The sequence below is a fragment of the Meleagris gallopavo genome, chromosome 3 (genome assembly GCF_905368555.1).
Source record: "Meleagris gallopavo chromosome 3, MGAL_WU_HG_1.1, whole genome shotgun sequence".
NCBI lineage: Eukaryota > Metazoa > Chordata > Aves > Galliformes > Phasianidae > Meleagris > Meleagris gallopavo.
In genome coordinates this window covers 34,420,104-34,438,577 of record NC_139406.1, presented here as the reverse complement: position 1 = coordinate 34,438,577, position 18,474 = coordinate 34,420,104, and the positions used below count along the sequence as shown (strand labels likewise).

The 18,474-nt window shown below is 41.7% G+C and overlaps 1 protein-coding gene across 1 annotated transcript in view; it reads right to left on the bottom strand.

Annotated features, from left to right (window-relative positions):
• The window catches only part of CTNNAL1 (catenin alpha like 1), a 59,630-nt gene extending 52,622 nt beyond the window's left edge, over positions 1 to 7,008 (bottom strand). Inside the window, exon 1 of the mRNA XM_085220596.1 lies at positions 6,764 to 7,008. Coding sequence (XP_085076722.1) covers positions 6,764 to 6,889 — 126 coding nt within the window. The 5' untranslated portion in view covers positions 6,890 to 7,008. The remainder of the gene's footprint in view (positions 1 to 6,763) is intronic.
• Positions 7,009 to 18,474: the final 11,466 nt, after the last annotated feature.

Below are 18,474 nucleotides of genomic sequence, written 5' to 3'. Positions count from 1 at the left end.
ACAGAATTAATCACAGGATCTACAGTCAGATGATGAACTCATGTGGTTAACTTTCCTGCATAAATCAAAGAGAAAAAAGCAGTCTCTTTAAAGGGCATAGAGTACCTAGGGTAGAGTGAGTAACAGCTGAATTGCTGCAAGCTTCATTTTCCAGAAAAATGTATGTTTGTATAGAATAGAAGATTCATAATACAAAACACAAAGTCATAAATTAATCCAAAATACCTATGGAACCAAAGGGAGGAGACAATGAGTTAGTCACTAATTGAATCTAATGAGGTACAGCTCTGTAAACAAGCAGCATACCACATGCTTCCAGAGTTAACAGCAAAGTTAAAGTGTACAATGGCAATCACTGCACGCTTTCTCTGCACTACTAAATTCTGTTTAGTTTAGCAGGAAGTTTCCTTCACTCAGTACAAGTTACAACATAAGCCTCCACACAGTAATTCATAATTTTATTACTCAACAACAGTGCCAAGTCTACACTGACTACCAAATTAATTCACACGGAAGAAAATCCTGGAGTTGCTCAAAGCTTGTGAGTTGGCAGAATTCTTAAAGTATGGAAAGAGAAACATTTGTACCCAAGAAGCATTTTAAAAGGGAGCACTCATTATATTTTTTCCTCCCTCAAGTGTACTGAAGAAAGTAGTAAGTTTAAGACAAACATGGACTACTTTACTTTTTCCATCCTCCAAGAAGAGCCGTAAGGGACAACTCCCAGTGTTTGGCACCATATTGCAGCAAGAAGAGTCAACAACACAAGAAAATGTTAAAACCTTCTGGAGAAGAGAAAGGCCTAGAAGTATCCCAAACATGCAGCAAAACAAGGCAGGCAAGGAATAAGTCTCTCGGTGCACCTGCTGCATGAGAAATGCAAGTAAGCCGAAATGGAGAAAAGCTCAGACTTTTTTCACATTCAGGAAGCAAACAAAAATAAACATTCATTAATTTTAGGAAAGTTGTCCAAGGAACGTAAGAGACACTCTTCTACCTAATCTCTAAAGCATGGATGTACAATGTTTGGCTTGCCTGGGATGCACCAAGTGAAGAGGAATTATCTTTTGCTACATATAAAACAGTTAATGGATATAATTAACAAAACTTAGTTTTTCATTTGTTTTATTTAAAAAAATAAATAAATAAAAGTGGGGGATTGGACATGTAGGAAAAAAAGACAATATATTCAATATGCAAAAATCTCAGAAGTATGTCTGTAAATGAGCCCGTAGTCCAATACAATACTACAACTCCAGACTTTTGAACATTAGGTTACATAAAAGACTAAAGCATGATGCTGAGGAAAAGCAGGATTTTTTTTTCCAGTTTTTGCAGACTAGTGATAGAAAGATAGATTCTAAGAGTGCTTTTGGGATATAACAGTTTTACAGTCATTAGTAAAAACCCATGAAGACAAATCCATGACTGAATAATCCCCAAGACTACTAGATGTGCTTAGAAGAAACAAATATTTGTTAAAATGTGTCACGTGTGTTACTTGTCACATAAGTGACAATAGAACCTCTCACATAAGTTTTGGCCAGTGCTGGCACCGTCCATGCATGCGACCCCACAAATAAGCCTTATGAAGCAACTTTGCCACATCCTGATAAAATATTCTTCAGTAAGGCCACAAAGATCCATATCCACATCCACGCTGCAGAACTGAACATGAGCTGCTGTTCCACATTTTGCTGCTACTGGACACAAAACAGCTTTCCCAAACACAATATTAGTGTACAGATAACACTCAATGTCATGCAAAAGTAGCACACTGAACTCCGTGGCTGCAGCTCTACTAAACCTCTCTCTTTGACTGAATATGCTTATGCATTCCATGCAGAATAACACCAGTTTCACTAAACAAAGTAATTTACCAGCTCTTATAGTCGGTTTCTTCAGGAGTATAAGCCTGATACAATCAGTTATTGATTCAAAGTGACAGTAGAAGAGGCTATGAAAATGTTAGGTACAATGAACAAGAACAACTTTATATACCATTCACTAGTATTTCAAGGAACACAAAGATGTAACAGATGATATCAGCTTTTTCCATGCAACTTCCTACTTAAAAGTAGATTGATAGTTGAGGTATAGAGGTTGCCTGATGCTTGTATATCAATACAAAAGATGAGGCAAACAGAAGTAATGAACACCCAAATAAAAATGACATGATGGAAAAGACTCAATATGTGGTGTTTCTGAAGGGAAATCTTGCCTCACAACATAACCAGAGCTCTCTGGAGAGGTCACGGATTATAGGGCTAAGGATAGACTCTGCTTCCTAGTTCTCTTTCAGCAAAGACCATTCAAAAGGTTTCAATGAATGAGGAGAAAGATGAAGTAGGAAGGCAGAAAGTGAATGATCGCTCATTGTAACAGAGGGAGATTACCAATAGCAGTTTCACAGAAACCTTTGCTGGAACATGAATTATTCTACACTATCACAAAGAGAGAGGGGTGATAAGTTTGTAATAAAACAATGAAAGTTTGCTAGTGATCCCAAGTTATTCAGGGCAATAAAGATAAGATCCAACTATAGAACTGCAGATGCATCTTACAAAACCAACCACATAAAAATGTCAGACGAAAATCACTAAAGTGATACAGATGCGAAAATACAGTCCTAGCTTTCTGTATGCAATGATAACTGACCATTACTCCTCAGCAGCACAACTTTTTTCAGTGCAATATCTGGCATGAAAAAACATGCAATCTGCATAAGATGAAAGAGACTACCAGATGACATCTAGTATGGCTCCATACTCAGCCAGGTCCAATTACTGCATGTTGCTCAAGGTCTTGCCCACTGAGAAATGCAGGTTATAGACTTTCTGCACACATCTTCCACTGTTTGAGTACTGGGACAGCAAAAGAAAGCCTTTTCCTATATCTCAGGTTTCCCATATTCCAATTTCTGTCATTTTCTTCTTGCCTATCACCATGCATCTCTAGGAAGGACCTACCTTCACCATATCTGCCTGACACGCATAGTTGCAGACAACAGCAAGCTCTGCCATTAGCCTTCTCTGCTCAATGGAAAGCAAACATGCTTCCTGTAACCTCTCCTATGTCATATGTTCTCCTAATGTCCACATTTCTCTTTTACCAGAGAGCCCAAGAGCTGTTTTCCGGATGCTGGCAGAGCATTATGTACATAAAAATGTAATGTTTACTGAAATGGGAGTAATTTCAGAGAAACCAAGGAAACAATATCATAGTAAAGAACAGGCTTGTTTTTTTTCCTTCTCAAGGCACATACCACTGGCTGTTTATTCAGAATCTGAAACTGACAAGAACAAATCCAGAAATACTTGACTGATTTTTTTAATTATTTAAGCTTTGACTACATTGGCCAAACAAATCCCCAAACCTCTGTCAGTATCACCTACAACAAGGAAATTGGAAAATCACGTTCAGTAACATGTGGACACAACATTTTCCAAAGTGCCTATGGCAAAATGCACTGCCTGAAGCTGAGGAGTTAGCTGCTATCCCACAAGTCTGTACACAGGCAGGAAGGTTCCCTACAACTATGAGAAGTGACTTTCTTTCAGAAACCAGACAGAGCTCAGACTTCCACCTCTGAACTTTTTCAAGTGCCTTACTCTGAAGGTTCACAAAAAAAAACTGGTCTACAGTTTGTCAGAATGCTTTCCTGGAACAGACCCACCCAGACAGGCAGCTGAGAAGATGCCTGCTTACTGCTAGACTGGCAAGCAGGTACATACATAATGGCAGCTGAGGAAGTCACTGGTGGAGCCACATCCTGAAAAGTGCTTTTTCCCTGTCTTTGCTTTTCCCCGACCATTTTAAATGACTTGTTATTAAATGAGTCAGCACTGACCGCTTTAAACACCCTTCCTGACTTACGTTGCCAAAAACTTTCCATAGAAAAATAAAAACCAACTTAATTAGTCTGGAAATTGCAGCAGCAGTGAAGGAGATGTCTAGATTTTAGAACACTGTGCCACTTTTCATGTGAAACACGGAACTAAAGGCGCCCAACGGGGTTTGACCCATAAAGCCATATTTTCTGAACTGCGTGCCAAATGCTTTGCACAATATTGCAGAATAATTCCCTCCACAGCACAGATATGTAGATAGCTAAAAAGAAAGGTTAGCAAACTGTGGCTAAAGTCTACAATCTTCTTTTGTCAGTTGTGGAGCTATTAGAAGAGGTAAGCATGAGGCTAAGAATAGATCTAAATAAAAAGAAGATCTAATTCAGCTCTGTAAATACTAACTTTTCAGAAAAGTTTATTCATGAGCATATCCAGTAAAGAATCTAAGGGTAGCTTCTCCAATTGGGAGAACAGGAATCTTGTACCACTGCTGGTAGTAAACATACTCTGACACTATGTAGTCTAAGAAAAGCAAGCGGAAAACTACCATTAAAATAAATGCTGAGTAAGAGAAGGTAGTCAAACACATTTACAGTATGACATGAGTTAAAATAAGAATCAATGCAGGGAGTTTGGTGGGGTTTTTTTTGGCTTAATAAAAGATTTAGATAAACAAAAGAGGCTGAAAGTGAGACTACCTCTTTTAGAAGCGGTAGTGAAAAGCAGTAACAACATTCTCACTTTTTTTTCAGTTGCACGCAAGTATCACATAGCACTTCCCAGCTTTTAACAAAACTGTCACCTATGAAGTTTACTTCAAAGCATGAATAAAAATTCCCTTTGCAAGAGTATTTTGTACAAGCACAAAGCCAAAGTCCTGCACTTGCTGAAGATACATAGCTTATGCAGAATATAGGAAACAAATTATAAGAGATGAAGCACTATTTCTGCATAAACCCTCAAACAAAGACAATGAGATGCCTACTAAAAAAAATCTCCATGAAGCAAGTACGGAAATAACTGAAACCTGTACAATAAGTAGGGCATTGTATCAGGCCAGTTTAGGGAATTACTACTGATACCAGCAGTAACTTCAGCCTGAATCTGAACGGAGCTCAGCACTCATGCTCCAAGGGCGCAAGCTTGTTCCAAGTCAGGAGCACTTCACTAGAAGAACAGTAAGCTTTGAGTTTTCAGAAATGCTAAGACATCTTCCTAACATAGTATTAATGAAAGATGTTTAGCATATCTGGAAGAGATGATCATAGGTTTTGTGGTTATTAACATAGGCACTGCCAACTATGAGGGATGCTCTGAAACTAATGCCTCCTGTTTTATTCTGTTGGCTCACACATTAGAGGCTGATGTTGGTGATATGGCAGTAGACATTGGACCTTCCCATCAACATTCCATTACATTTTGTTGCTGTGTGACAGATGGCAGCAGAGGGGCAGTCTGGCACAATGGCATCTGATATGGAAGTGCATACAAAGAAAAGGTGCCTGAATTCCTTCATGTAGAAAAAACGGCACCCAGTGACATTCATCAGTACTTGCTGAATATTTATGGAGACCAAACAGTGGATGTGAGCACAGTGAGGAGGTAGGTGATACAATTCAAGCAGCAGCAACAGTGGGTCCTTCGCTGGTGCAGATATTTATGAGTGTGGCACGCAGGCTCCTGTTCACTGCAGAATTAATGGTTGTAACTATGTTGAAACATAACTATGTTTTGCAGCTGAGAATTTGTTCTACCAGTGTTAATGTGCTCTCTGTATCTGTTGGAGTGTCCATGGAAATTAACAGGAGGCATTATTTTCAGAGCAACCTACATATATACACAAAGGTACAAGACAACCTCTACTAAGGAGTATTCCAGAATAAGAACGTGCGCCTCATCACAGAAACCTGTCAAAAGGAGGGATTTAGCAAAAGCTGTTAAGCCCAGCCTTGGCAACTGGAGAGGTTTTTGTTTGCCCTTAAGCTTCCTAAAAGGGATCTCCATGTTTTACATCTCTGTTGTTTCATGAGTAGAAAGTTCACTGACGTGTAATGAGGCTCTGCCACAGAACAAGCAGCTGAACCATTGAGGTGGGTTTCACTGAGCTGATTGGGATAAGAAACTACCATAAGTACAGAACCACGGTTACAACCCTCTCCGATAGGCTGCCCGTGCAAAACGGGGCTGACTACGGCGTCTTTCCAAGAGGACTGCCACAGTACAAAGGCAATTTCGCATCACTACGACTAATGGAGTTTTTGTACTGCCGCTACATGCTGCGAAAAGGTTCTGCACAGACGCACAGATCGGTTTAAGTAACTTTTACAATCCACATTCAAAGTACAAAAACGCTATCAAGCAAACATCGTACATGTTACTTTCATTCAGTTTCTTCAAGCAAGAACATCTTTATTGGGCATTCCAAACTCCAATTTTGCAACTAAGGACCAAATAACAAAGCCGACCGAAACTGTTAGCATACAAACACTCAAAACCCGATTTACCGCTTCGAGCTCGACCAGGACCGTGCGGGACACGTTCGGAGGTCACAGTTTACAGGTTATTTAACTTCTTAACATTCAAGCGCTACCCCCGGTGCGATGAGAGCTCAGATCGATGCCGCCCCGCGCAGCCAGCTCCCGAAAGCCGCCCGCCCCAAACGCGCGGAGCGGAGCGCCAACGCCGGGCGGGACAACCGAGCGCGACAGTCCAGACGGCGGGGAAACCCCGCGGCCGCCCCTCAGACCTCCGCAGGGCAGAGGAGCCGAGCCCCGGCGTTACGCAACGGCCCCGCGACCTTGCGGGGAGCCGGACTGCGGGAGGGGAGCATCCCTCGTCCCGGCCCCCGCGCCGGGACGGAGCCGCGCAACCCGCGCGGGGCCGGGCAGCGGGAGGGCGGGAAAGCGCATTTCTACCTGCGACACCAGCGGCACCAGCGTCTGCTCCACCGAGCGCGTGCGGATCTCCAGCCCCGCGTCCGCCCCCAGCCCCGACGAGGACGACGAGGAGACGCCGCTGCTGCTGCACGGGGACGTGGCCATGGCGGGAGCCTCCGGCTCCCCGCTATCGCCCCACGCTCCCTCTCAGCCAAACTCCACTCCCGCCGCCCTCTCGCCCGTTCTCGGCGGCCCCCAAGCGCCGCCGCCCCGCCCCCTGCCGCGCCCCTCCCCCGCCCGCCGGGACGCGCGCTCGGCCCCCCCACCCCGCCCGGCGGCCCCTTCCCCGCCCCCGGGGATAGGATTTAAAGCGGCAGCACTCGACCCCCGGGCTCCCTCCCGCGCCCCGCTGGGCCGGCTGCGCCCCCTTCCCCGCCCATCCGCGGCCCGCAGCAGGCCGTGGGTACCGAGCCGTGCCCTGCGGCCGGCAGGACGGGATGCAGGGGATCCCCGTGCGGCTGTGGGGATCCTGAGCGGTTTGGGGTTTACTGCCCAGCGGTACCCGCGGGGACGGGAGATGTTTGTCCTGAACGTGGGCTGTTCCCAGAGAGCCGCTGCGGTTTGGATCTTGCTAAATACTGCCTTCATGCGAAAGCAGCTCTTGTGGGTGGCCGATCAGCACAGAGAAGGCAAAAGTACTTTCAAAGGAATAAAAGTTCTTTTATTATTTTTTTCCCCTTTTCTGGTTTTGGAATGGGCTAAACTCACTTCCTAACACTAGCTTATAACCTGTATTCAAAAATCATCAATTCACGAATGCTTCCTTGTCTAATTTGGGTCTACATTTGCTACAGCCATTTCTCATACAGGCATGAGGCATGTAGAAGTGCAATAAGTTTTTGATGCTATTAGGTGGCATCCAAAAGAGAGCTATAAAGACAATGAAGGGTCCGGAGGGCAAGAGATATGAGGAGCAGCTGAGGTCCCTGTGTTGGCTCAGCCCAGAGGAGCTCAGAGGAGCTGAGGGGAGGCCTGATGGCGGCTGCAGCTCCTCACAGGGAGCGGAGGGGCAGCGCTGAGCTCCGCTCTGTGTGACAGCGACAGGGCCCGAGGGAACGGCATGGAGCTGTGTGAGGGGAGGGGCAGCTGGGGGTCAGGGAAAGGGTCTGCACCACAGGGCGGTGGGCGTGGAACGGGCTGCACAGGGCTGTGGGCATGGCCCTGAGTGCTGGAGTTCATGAAGAGTCTGGACAGTGCTCTCAGACACAAAGTTTGAATTTTGGATGATCCTACGTTAGGCCAGGGGTTGGACTCCATGATCTTCATTGGTCCCTTCCAACTGGGGATAGTCTGTGATTCTATGAATCTGGAGATTTCCCATCATCCATTGAAGAAGGCAGTGAAAGAAAAACTTCAGTTGGAAAATATGTACATTAGTACATGCAAACATCTAGGGAATGCTGAGCAACCCATGGATCCATCTCCCACAGAGATGACTTGGCACCACCTCAGCATCTTTGTGCTCTGTGCAGTGCGATCACAGCAATGGAGCTGCAGGAGAGCCAGACAAACTCTCTACTCAAACCACAGACCCTACACTCACCATTAACTCAGAAGCAGTAAACTACAGACATCCTGCAGGTGAGCCTAAAAAATCCCCCAGCAATATGCCAGGAGATAGAAGAACAAGAGCCTTCTTCCTTTGGTCTGCTGCACTAGGCTCAGGTGGAGTGCCTCAGAGGGTCACCATAGGCCCTTCACCTCCAGATGAAGACCTAATGGAGGTGGATCTGCCTCCAGGACAGCTGGCCTAGAATGACACCATTGTGCCAGGGCTCCCATCAGTGTGGTCATAGCAGCGACACTGAAGGTCCAGGCACCCAGCTCATTATCTACTCCACAACCTCCATGCCTAGAATTAGCTGGGAGGCCATCTATTAACATCCAGTAGGCTTGCCTGTGAGATGGCTTCCTTTCCCATCCCCCATCGCTGCTCCTTATGAAGGAATTAGGAAAAGGTTCTTCAGTGAGAGAGTGGTCGAGCCCTGGAACAGCTCCCGAGGGCAGTGGGGAGGGTCCCAAGCTGCTGGAGTTCAAGGAGTGTTTGGACACCACATTCAGACCTAGGTTTTCAATTTTTGATGATCTTATGTGGGGTCAGATGCTGGACTTGATGATCTCTGTGGGTCCCCTCCAACTCAGGACGTTCTGTGGTTCTATGTCTATGCAAACTTGTGGAAACAAATTTAGAAAACTTAAGAGCTCTGTGGCACAAGCTACCAAGATGCAAAACAGCTCTCATCCAGCACTGGGGAAACTTAATGTAGCACCATGCCCAAGACAACAAGGCTTGCCTAAGGTCCAGGCTGGTAAATCACGATGACTCCTTAGTTACCTCCTCAGCTCTGGTGATTTATGTTTGACTGCTCAGGGTTCAGATGACACAACCACGTAAATGTGTCTTTGGCTTTTTTTACATTGTTGGATCAAGAACTTTGTATCATCTTCTGTCTTTAAGAAGATATCCTGTTCCACACAACCCATTTTTCAAACCTTGACATAAGATGAAGGACAGCATTTGCTGTCCTACAGAGTTATCCATATTTATTAAAGAAGAAAATTGCCAGAACTGCAAGTACAACCCTAGATAAAGATTTGACCCTATTCCTAGTACTTCAGGAAATTGCTTTCCAGCACGATCTCATATTTTCTAAAATGACATCTTATATAACACCAAATGTTATAGGAAAGAACCAAATGCTTAAATCTACCACGTAGAAAAACATCAAAATGATGGTGTAGACTTGAAATAAATGCTAGTCATGTTTTGATCAAAGTGGGTTAGAGCACATTTGAGATTTCTTCTTGTTGTTGTTTCCTCCCAAATACTGTTCATTGTATTACATACTATCTCATTATTTTCCAGGTCATTTGATTTTCTTTTACACCTTACTCAATACTCAGATTCTCAACCTTTGCAAACAACTGTTATCTGTTATGTTTTGGTAGAGCACCTAGGATAGCTGTGGTTGCAGCCTCCCCACAACTGCAAGCTGACTGGGACAGGAGATTTCTGGATTATGTACGTAAAGGCATACACTTCAAAAAAGTGCTGGTAATACAAGAAAGAGAAGTACCCTCCTTTGCCCTCTTACCCTCTACCTTCTTCTACTTAAAAGCTAAATTTCTTCCATCAGAATTAATTCCTACCCACTGACTGGTTTTTAAATGTTATCATGATATAAATCACGTTCATTACCAACATCTACAGATGTAAATCATAGATTCACATTAGAAATGAACTAGAAGCACATGCACGTGTAGGTGCATAATCGAGTATGATCAGCTAAGTCTGTGTCACTTAGTTTCAAAGACTGCTGTCTGTCTTCTTTAATATAGTGGAAAGGTCAGACCTCCTCTGTCTGATAGACTTTTTTTTAATTCAAAACAAAGCTATTAGCAGAGGTTAGCAGTAAATATTTAACTTCACATTGAAAAGGAGAACAAGTTTAGTATAAAAAAATAGCAAAATAGCAGTTTAAAAATAATTTTCTACACTATTTGGACAAATGATAGAAACTTTGCAGTGATTTTCAGCAGGCAGAGGTCCTATTCCCAGTCTACAACTCTCTATCCATGCTTTCATTTTGTTTTCACTAAAGAAGCAACATTAGCAGGCCGTGCTAGTGACTGTATTATCTAGTTCTCCCACTTTCTTTCTCTGAGTACTTCCAGATTAAATATGGAATCTACATACTGTGCTTCTGAATCCTGCCTGCTGCAATAGTTTTAACTGAATGCAATTGAATAGCTATAGCATGCCTCAGACTAACATCTTTGAAGGCATCTTGAGGAGATCTTCAAACGTGATAGCCTGAAGCCTAATTGTGCTTTTTAATTATGTTAAGACAGTTTGAATGAGCCAGTGTGATAAATTACAACCACACCTTTGGCATGCCAACACATACTTCTGAAGGAGTACTCTGAATTTGCACTGCACAGCACTAGCATGTTTTGCATGATTGTTTTCATGTGATGGGTTCAGGAAAGCAACAGTCCATCAGCCCAGAAAGAATGTCCTTGACTCCCATATGCGAGGGAGTACTGGCCACAGCACTTTCCCCACATCTACTGCCTTTTAGCTCTACTTTTCGTCTGAAAGGCATTTGAAGTATAAGAATAGAAGACAATGGTAACTTCATAACTTTGCTAGTGATCAAAGGGAAGGAAGTGATTCATTCTTTCATAGCATGAACATGGTAATCTGTTCCTCCTTATATTGTTTCTAGACTTCACTCAAGGATGTGACACCTTCTGCTTCTCTGTCCATGACCTTACACAAGCTCAGGTTCCCCCCACAGTGGTTAAAATAGTTTTCCCTAGTCTAACCCTTCATCTTTTTTATTTTTTCCCTATCTATCAGAAGCAACTTTTGTAGGAGGAAATATTAATATCCAGCACAGTAGCACAATGCTGAGCCAAAACTCTATCTTTCCTCTAAAGTGATATCCCCCACACCCCGACAGTGACAATACTCCTGAGAAGCAAGGATGCTTTGAGTCTTTATGCACAGTTAGGTATCTGACTACGGATGCTGGGAATTGCATGAAATTACTAACACAAAAGCTTATCTTATTCCACCTGCATTACAGCTTGTCCCAAGAGGTTTCTGTTAGCCCCAGTGTGATGAATCTGCTGCTACCTTCCAGATAAGACGTGTGTTTCCCAAGGTAAGATCTGTCACATTGACAGTTAAAACAGTGTTTTTACTGATCAGGTCATTCTGAGGTCATGATGGGGGCAAAAGCTTTTTCCATTGGAAGAAACCTTGTGTCTAACCCTTAGGAAACAAGTTGTCACCCTTGGTGTGAGAGTGCTGCAAAAGCATGCAGCAGAGCAGATGCCATTTAACCAGTCCAGACGGGTTAGAACCTGTGTTTTGTGAAAGGGAGCCTAAAAGTTTCTGGCCACAGAGAGCAGTAGGCAAAAAACTGCAGGGAAAACAAGGAAGTACTGGCAAAGACCAGCTGATGGGATCAGAAAACTTTTCAGTAAGTTTTGATAATGAGCATTTTTCCACACATACTTACAAGTAATGAGATAACACATAGAAATTGTCTAAATTAATAACACTTTAAGGGTGAATTCCAAATGAGGGTAATTGCTCTTTATCCTCCCATGGAGAAGATCCCAAATATCCAGAAGTGAGGAAGCAGTGCCTCCACTGCTTTCTTATCTTGCAGTTGCCATCTGGAAGGCAGAGCTGAGTGGGCTGAGTGTCAGATTGCTCACCTTAAGCTCCTTTTCTTTTTCCTCCAGGTGAGAATGAAGTTAGAGCAGTGTGGGAAGGAAAAGCACTTCAATCATCTTTCCAGAAATCTTCTCTAAAATTAAACTTTTCCTCTGGTTACCTCCAGTACTTTTTATAACTTGAAAAAGTCATTTTTTTTTTCTATTTCAGTGCAGATGATTTAGAGCAAAATTGTGAAATCAGTCATTTTAAAGATGACTGAAATTTTTTGGCTTTTGAGGAATATCAAGAGACAAAAAAGACAAGAATCACTTGCAATTACTGATTAGTAATGGATGTAAACTCCAAAATGCATTACATTTCTTTATAAAGCCAAAAAATCTCTTATGTTTACTTCCTACCCTGTAGTAAAATACCTCACTTTACAAAAACACCTCACTTTACAAAAAAAATGAGATTTTTTTTTTTTAAAATGGAGAATTATTTTATGTGACTATATATTTACTGTACGTTTTTTGTCATTTTGTGAATTACTACTTTCAAAGTATGAGTATAACACTTATTACTGGGACTGTTAAGAAGAAGGAGATATAAAAACAATGTGTAGAAATATTCCAAGGATACAGTTAGTGTCTATTTTTATTCAGAAATCTTGCATGCCTATACAGCCAGAGGGTGATTTCAAACTGAGGCTCTCTTTGCATTTATGATGTGGTAGCTGCCAAAATCTTCAGCAAGTAAAAGTTATTTGGCCGTGCTGCCAAATGTGATACCCTTCTGAAACACTTCTGTTTGCTATGACTCTCACAAGAGAAATGCCTTTTGTTTAAACATTCAGCTATCAATAACCCACCACGGCTTGACTATTGCTTTTATACAGCACCTGAGAATACAGTTACTCCTGCTTGATCTCAAAGAAGTGTAAGAACTCATTGCTGATTATAAATCCGAGTGTATAATAGAATCATAGAAATGTTAAGGTTGGAAAAGACCTCTAAGATCATAAGGTCCAACCACCAACACATCACCACCATGCCCATTAAACCACGTCCCTCAGTGCCACATCCACATGTTCCTGAACACCTCCAGGGATGGTGACTCCACCACCTCCCTGGGCAGCCTGTGCCACTGCCTCACCACAATTTCTGAGAAGAAATTTTTCTTGATATCCAAGCTGAAGCACTCCTTGTGTAACTTCAGGCCATTCCCTCTTGTCCTATCACTAGTTACCTGCAATGAGCAGATCATTTTTGAGACTATATATACAGCACAAATTACCTGTGGCATAGCTGACATAGCGAAGCATGCAAGAATTTCAGTTAACTGATCAGAACTAAAGGGAGATAGCTAAAATCAGGATCTGAAGAATATGTATCACCTTCTCACTGAAGTTTCTTATTCTCACCACTCAGAATTGTAGCCAATGTGTGTCTGAGGCAGGGAAGAGTAAAAGAACAATTTCCAATCCTACAATATGTTTTTATTTAATGTTTCTATGAGGCTTTATGGGCAAGGAAAGATCTACAGCTGTGGATACTCTGCTGGAGTTGTACAAATTGTCCACTGTAAGACCTATGCTTTTGGCTTTATATGAATATGCTAAACTTGAAAACTTCGGTGTGGTTCTCTGACAGGTGTTTGTCTCATAAATGATTTAATTTTCAGAAGAAATTGCAAGATTTGCAATTTGCTTTGTCATAATGGAATGATTCTTACCCTTGCTTTGTGGAAAAGACCCTTCTCAAGAAGGTGGAATGCTTACATGGATGTAAACAGGATGGGACAGCCAAGAAAATGCCTTTTGTAGTCTCTTACAGAACAATTTGCATAAATTTAATGGAAGGATAGTTTACTGAAGACTTTGTTTGGAGATACTTTGTAGAATTTATTTGGAGACAAACAACTAAATTTTCTGAAACCTCCAAAGAGAGTATTTCTTCAGAACTTAGCATGCAGGACAGATGTGAGGTACAGGAGTAAAAGAAAATGGCAGGATGAAGGGGGGCACAACAAGTGATGTGAGAATCCCCCCCGACTGCAAGAAGAAGCTAGATGTTAGCATTCTCCAGCTGCACGAACTATCTTCACAAGTCTTGTCTGTCTGACAGTCAGGGACTTTTGGCTTTCCCACACATATGAGATACTGCAACTGTAATTGAGGGTGGTAATTTTTTCCTTTATTTATAGTTTTCCCATGTTGCCCTTTATAAATGTTACTGGTACATGGACTTGAGCCTAATGTTTACTGACACTCATGTGACAGCTTTTGGAGACGAAGAGTCCCATCAGCTTAGTTTCAGCTGTGAATTTGGCCTTATTTCAAAAGGGACATCTGAAAAGCACAGTTTCATCTTCAAATGTGAGTAAGAATTACTATGTATTTTTATAAAATCATGGCCCAGGAATGGTGGAGTACAGGACCACTGTATAGATTTATCAAGAACTTAATGTACATTTCAAGACTCTCCATGCTGCTGTTACTTATCAGGGGAAATGTGCTCCTACAAGATCAATTTCTGGATAATAAACCATAATTTGTGCTTTTTTTCTTTGTAGTCTCTGAGATTATTCTTTTATATATTTGCATTTTTCGCAGGACTAGAGCTGAGGCTGATTACATCTAGGATCCTGTTCTAAATAATAGCTAAGACATTGATTGTGGAAGAAGGTATGAGCAGCCTCACAGTACAGTGCAATCACCCCATTTGAAATTCCTAAGCTGACATATAGCTCAGGATTGGATGAATCTGCCATAGAATTTTTTTCTCTGTTTCAAATCTTCTATAATGCTAGTACGAAGTGTTTTTTTAACCATTCCTGTGGGCTATAAAATAAATATAGAGGATTAAAGGCTTGAAGAAATCTCTAGCCTGCAAAATCTTTAAGAGAATTTGCCACCTAGCAACAGCAAGGAACATGTGTCTGCTTAGAACAATCAGTGATTGTGTGATTCAGAAGAAACCTCCACAGTGCTTATAACCACAACTGTAACTTATGTAGGAAGGAAAAAACGCAGCAAAAGACTCAGGTTTCATCATGGACAATGGGATTTCATTACCATAAGAAGTCCCTAACAGGGTGACAAATAATCAAGACTAAAAAGAATGTGTGAGACTAGCAGAAAGGGAAACAATGACGTTCCTATTATAGCAGTGGGCTTTACAATAAGTGATATGTCAGCTTTTTCACTGGGAATTGTGCTGAATAACTTAGTGATTTTAATTCATCAGCAAATGAATACTTAGATTAGAAGCTCTTTTCTTTTCAAATTTGCATTTACCGCTTAGTCATGCAATAAACATCGCATTCCTTGAGAAGTTTGAATTATTTGCATATTATTTCAAATGTACTCTTTTTCAGTGTTCAGGATTCAAAAATACAGACACTCTGCTAGTTTGTATGTTAGAATGTAGGAAAAATGTGAAAAATATGAGAGGAAGCATAACTGCCGCATACTTGAGCAGGGTGGCTACAGAATCCCATTGGTCTGCATTTTATGATGCTAAAGAGATAGTAGTAAAAATTACACAGATGCTAATGCACATGGATTCTGCTCAGACAGCTCTCATGTGTAAGAATGCATTTCACTGGATATCAGATATCCCAGTTGCTCTGTCTTCCTACCTTTTGTTTCTTTCTTAGAGGAAAGAAACCAGGGATATCCAAGGACATTGTGCCTTTCACACCTCACAGACCTCTGAACTGTTGATACTTGTTAAGGAATTTTACCCATGTGATGCTGTTAAATTAGCCTTGATCTGGTAAGATAAGCTGAATATATTGTTTCAATATCAGTTATTTTTAGAACATGGCCTGTGACTTCTCAGTTACAAACCAGTTTTAGCCCAACAAAGTCATTGTTAAAAATCATTGCTAACAAACTACTTTTAACCTTAAAGATAGATGATGTATTGTTCCTAAATTAGACTACTTTACTATTTGGAGAAATCACTAGCCTAGCCCCTTACAGGCAGCTGCTAGGACTCAATTCTGTTTCTGGCAGCAGGAGAGTACATGCTGGAGTATCAGAATTGGAGCAGAAAATTGTAAGTGCAGCTGAAATGGAAAAGGAAGCAGCAAGCTATTGCCAAGGGAACACAGGGATTTTGGTAAGGGAACTCATTCTATGAGTTTATACAAAATACAAAAAGTTCCAGAACAGATAATGTAAATAATGGAAAAATACTGCTAAAAGTATTTCACATAACTGGGCATTTATACTGAACTGCTAGTGATGTTTCAACCTGTCACAATATAGTCAGGCCCTAGTAGGCAAAAATTTCCAATGGGAAATGAGATATTTAAGCAGTAGGGTGGTAATTGTGGTCTACTAATGGCAGCCCTTACTTGGCAACACTTCCACTGATGGAGATCAGTGCACTGGCAAATGAGGACTGTACGTTCAGATATGCTCAAGACACTGTGGATGTTTTGATAACAAGAGCAAGTTTGCAAAACACAGAGGGAAATCGCTGCAGAGTCCAAGTCCCCCTGCTTCACAGTTAATCTCTTCCAGCAACTGATTAGAAAGTGAAGTCTAGTGGCATGTTTTGGTTAAGGAGAATGCAATTTTATAATCAAATGTTCCTTTGGTCCCAATTATTTGCAATCATAGTAAAAGTCCTGCTTCTCTGAAGACAAGAGAAAGACAATAAGAAACAGTTTCTGTTTTCAGAGATCCAGACTTCTCATCAGCTGCTATTCAGTCCACAAGTGGCCTTTGGATTCCCAGGACCTCATGCAGAGTTTTTACCTACATATATGTAGAGGTATTCATTTTGATTTGAGCTGCTCTCTGTCTGCTCTAACACTGACATGCAGGACAGGGATCCCAACCCTTTCAGCAGGACTTGTGCTACAGCTGTGCTTTATCTACTCTGCCTCCTTAGAACTGAGGACTGAGGTGCTGAGGGAATGCAGCAAATAGGATGATATTTCTTTTAGCTCTAACAGAGCCTGTTCTTGACTTTGAATGAAATCTGATTAGGATTCCAAGAAATGGGTGAGGCAGATACAAGAAGACAAGGGGAAAATATCCACACTGGCCAGTGCAGCCTTGCATCCCGGTCACATACGCAGCCTTCAAAAGCAGATTGAATCCCTACCCAGCCAAATTCAAAAGATGGCTTTGAAACTAGATTCCCTCTTCCCATGTGAATGCCTGGCTGTGTACGTTTTCAGGACAGTGTCTTGTTTTGAACAAGTCTGAGACAGGTTTTGTCTTCACTCTGGTACAAAGACATCCTTGTACTCTTGCAATACTTACCTAACTCTAGGAAAAAAAAAAGATTCAATACCAAATTTTCAGCACCAATATTTTACTTGTATACTTGTGATTTGCTTTTTTTTTTTTTTTTTTTTTTTTTTAACATAGAATAGAATTGGAACTAAAACATGTGATGTGGAGCGGCACATAATATGTTGAGCAATATTCCTGCAGGTTTACTTTTCTTCCAAAACAAATGACAGAATCGATAAGTTCCACATCAGAATGTAAGTGTTAATGTGTCCTAATATTCTTCTCAGTATCTGGTGACAGTTTAAGACACGCTCTTCCCTTTAAAAACTTTCCTATTGGAAATTGAAAGTGTATTGTTGGCTTCATACATCATTTTAGTTCCTTCTCTAAAAACTTTCCCTTCAAAAGCCATATCTGAAATATGAGTTTCAAAGAGTAAACCATTCACAGAATCACAGAATCACAAAATGGCCAGGGTTGGAAGGGACCTCAAGGATCATGAATCTCCAACCCCCCTGCCACATGCAGGGCCACCAGCCTCTCCATTCAACGCTAGACCAGGCTGCCCAGGGCCCCATCCAGTCTGGCCTTGAACACCTCCAGGGATGGGGCATCCATAATCTCTCTGGGCAGCCTGTTCCAGCACCTCACCACTCTCTCTGTAAAGAATTTCCCCCTGACATCCAACCCAAATCTTCTTTCCTTCAACTTAAAACTATTTCCTCTTGTCCTGCTGTTATTTATCCTTTCAAAGAGTTGACTCCCATCCTGTATATAGGCTCCCAAAGGCATGAATACCACTCTTCTAACAGAGATTTTGTGTATCTGGGCAAATTACAATAGACTTAATATACGTGATGAAATTGCATTATATCTGTGCAGTTTGTATCATACTGTTACTTGTCTTTTCATACTGGTACTTATCTATTCATATTCCTTCTTCATTCCTGTTGAAATTTACAACTTGAGACTGTTATCTCTAAGGAGTTTATTTTCCAGGTTATACAGAGCAATACGCTTATATGGTTAGAATCATCAGTTTTCCTCATTTTTAATAGAACAAACCTGCTTTTAATTGGTGCTGTTGTACTTGGTTGCAGTCCTGTAGCAAAGAAGAATAAAACCCAATGAACTGTATTGCAACCTTACAGTTTCTTCATTAGGATCCCACTGAATGAAGCTCTTTGGTAAGAGATCTTCAGTCATCATCCTAAAAGTGTCCCCATGAAAGACAGCTGTTTGTCATCTCATGAACCCTCT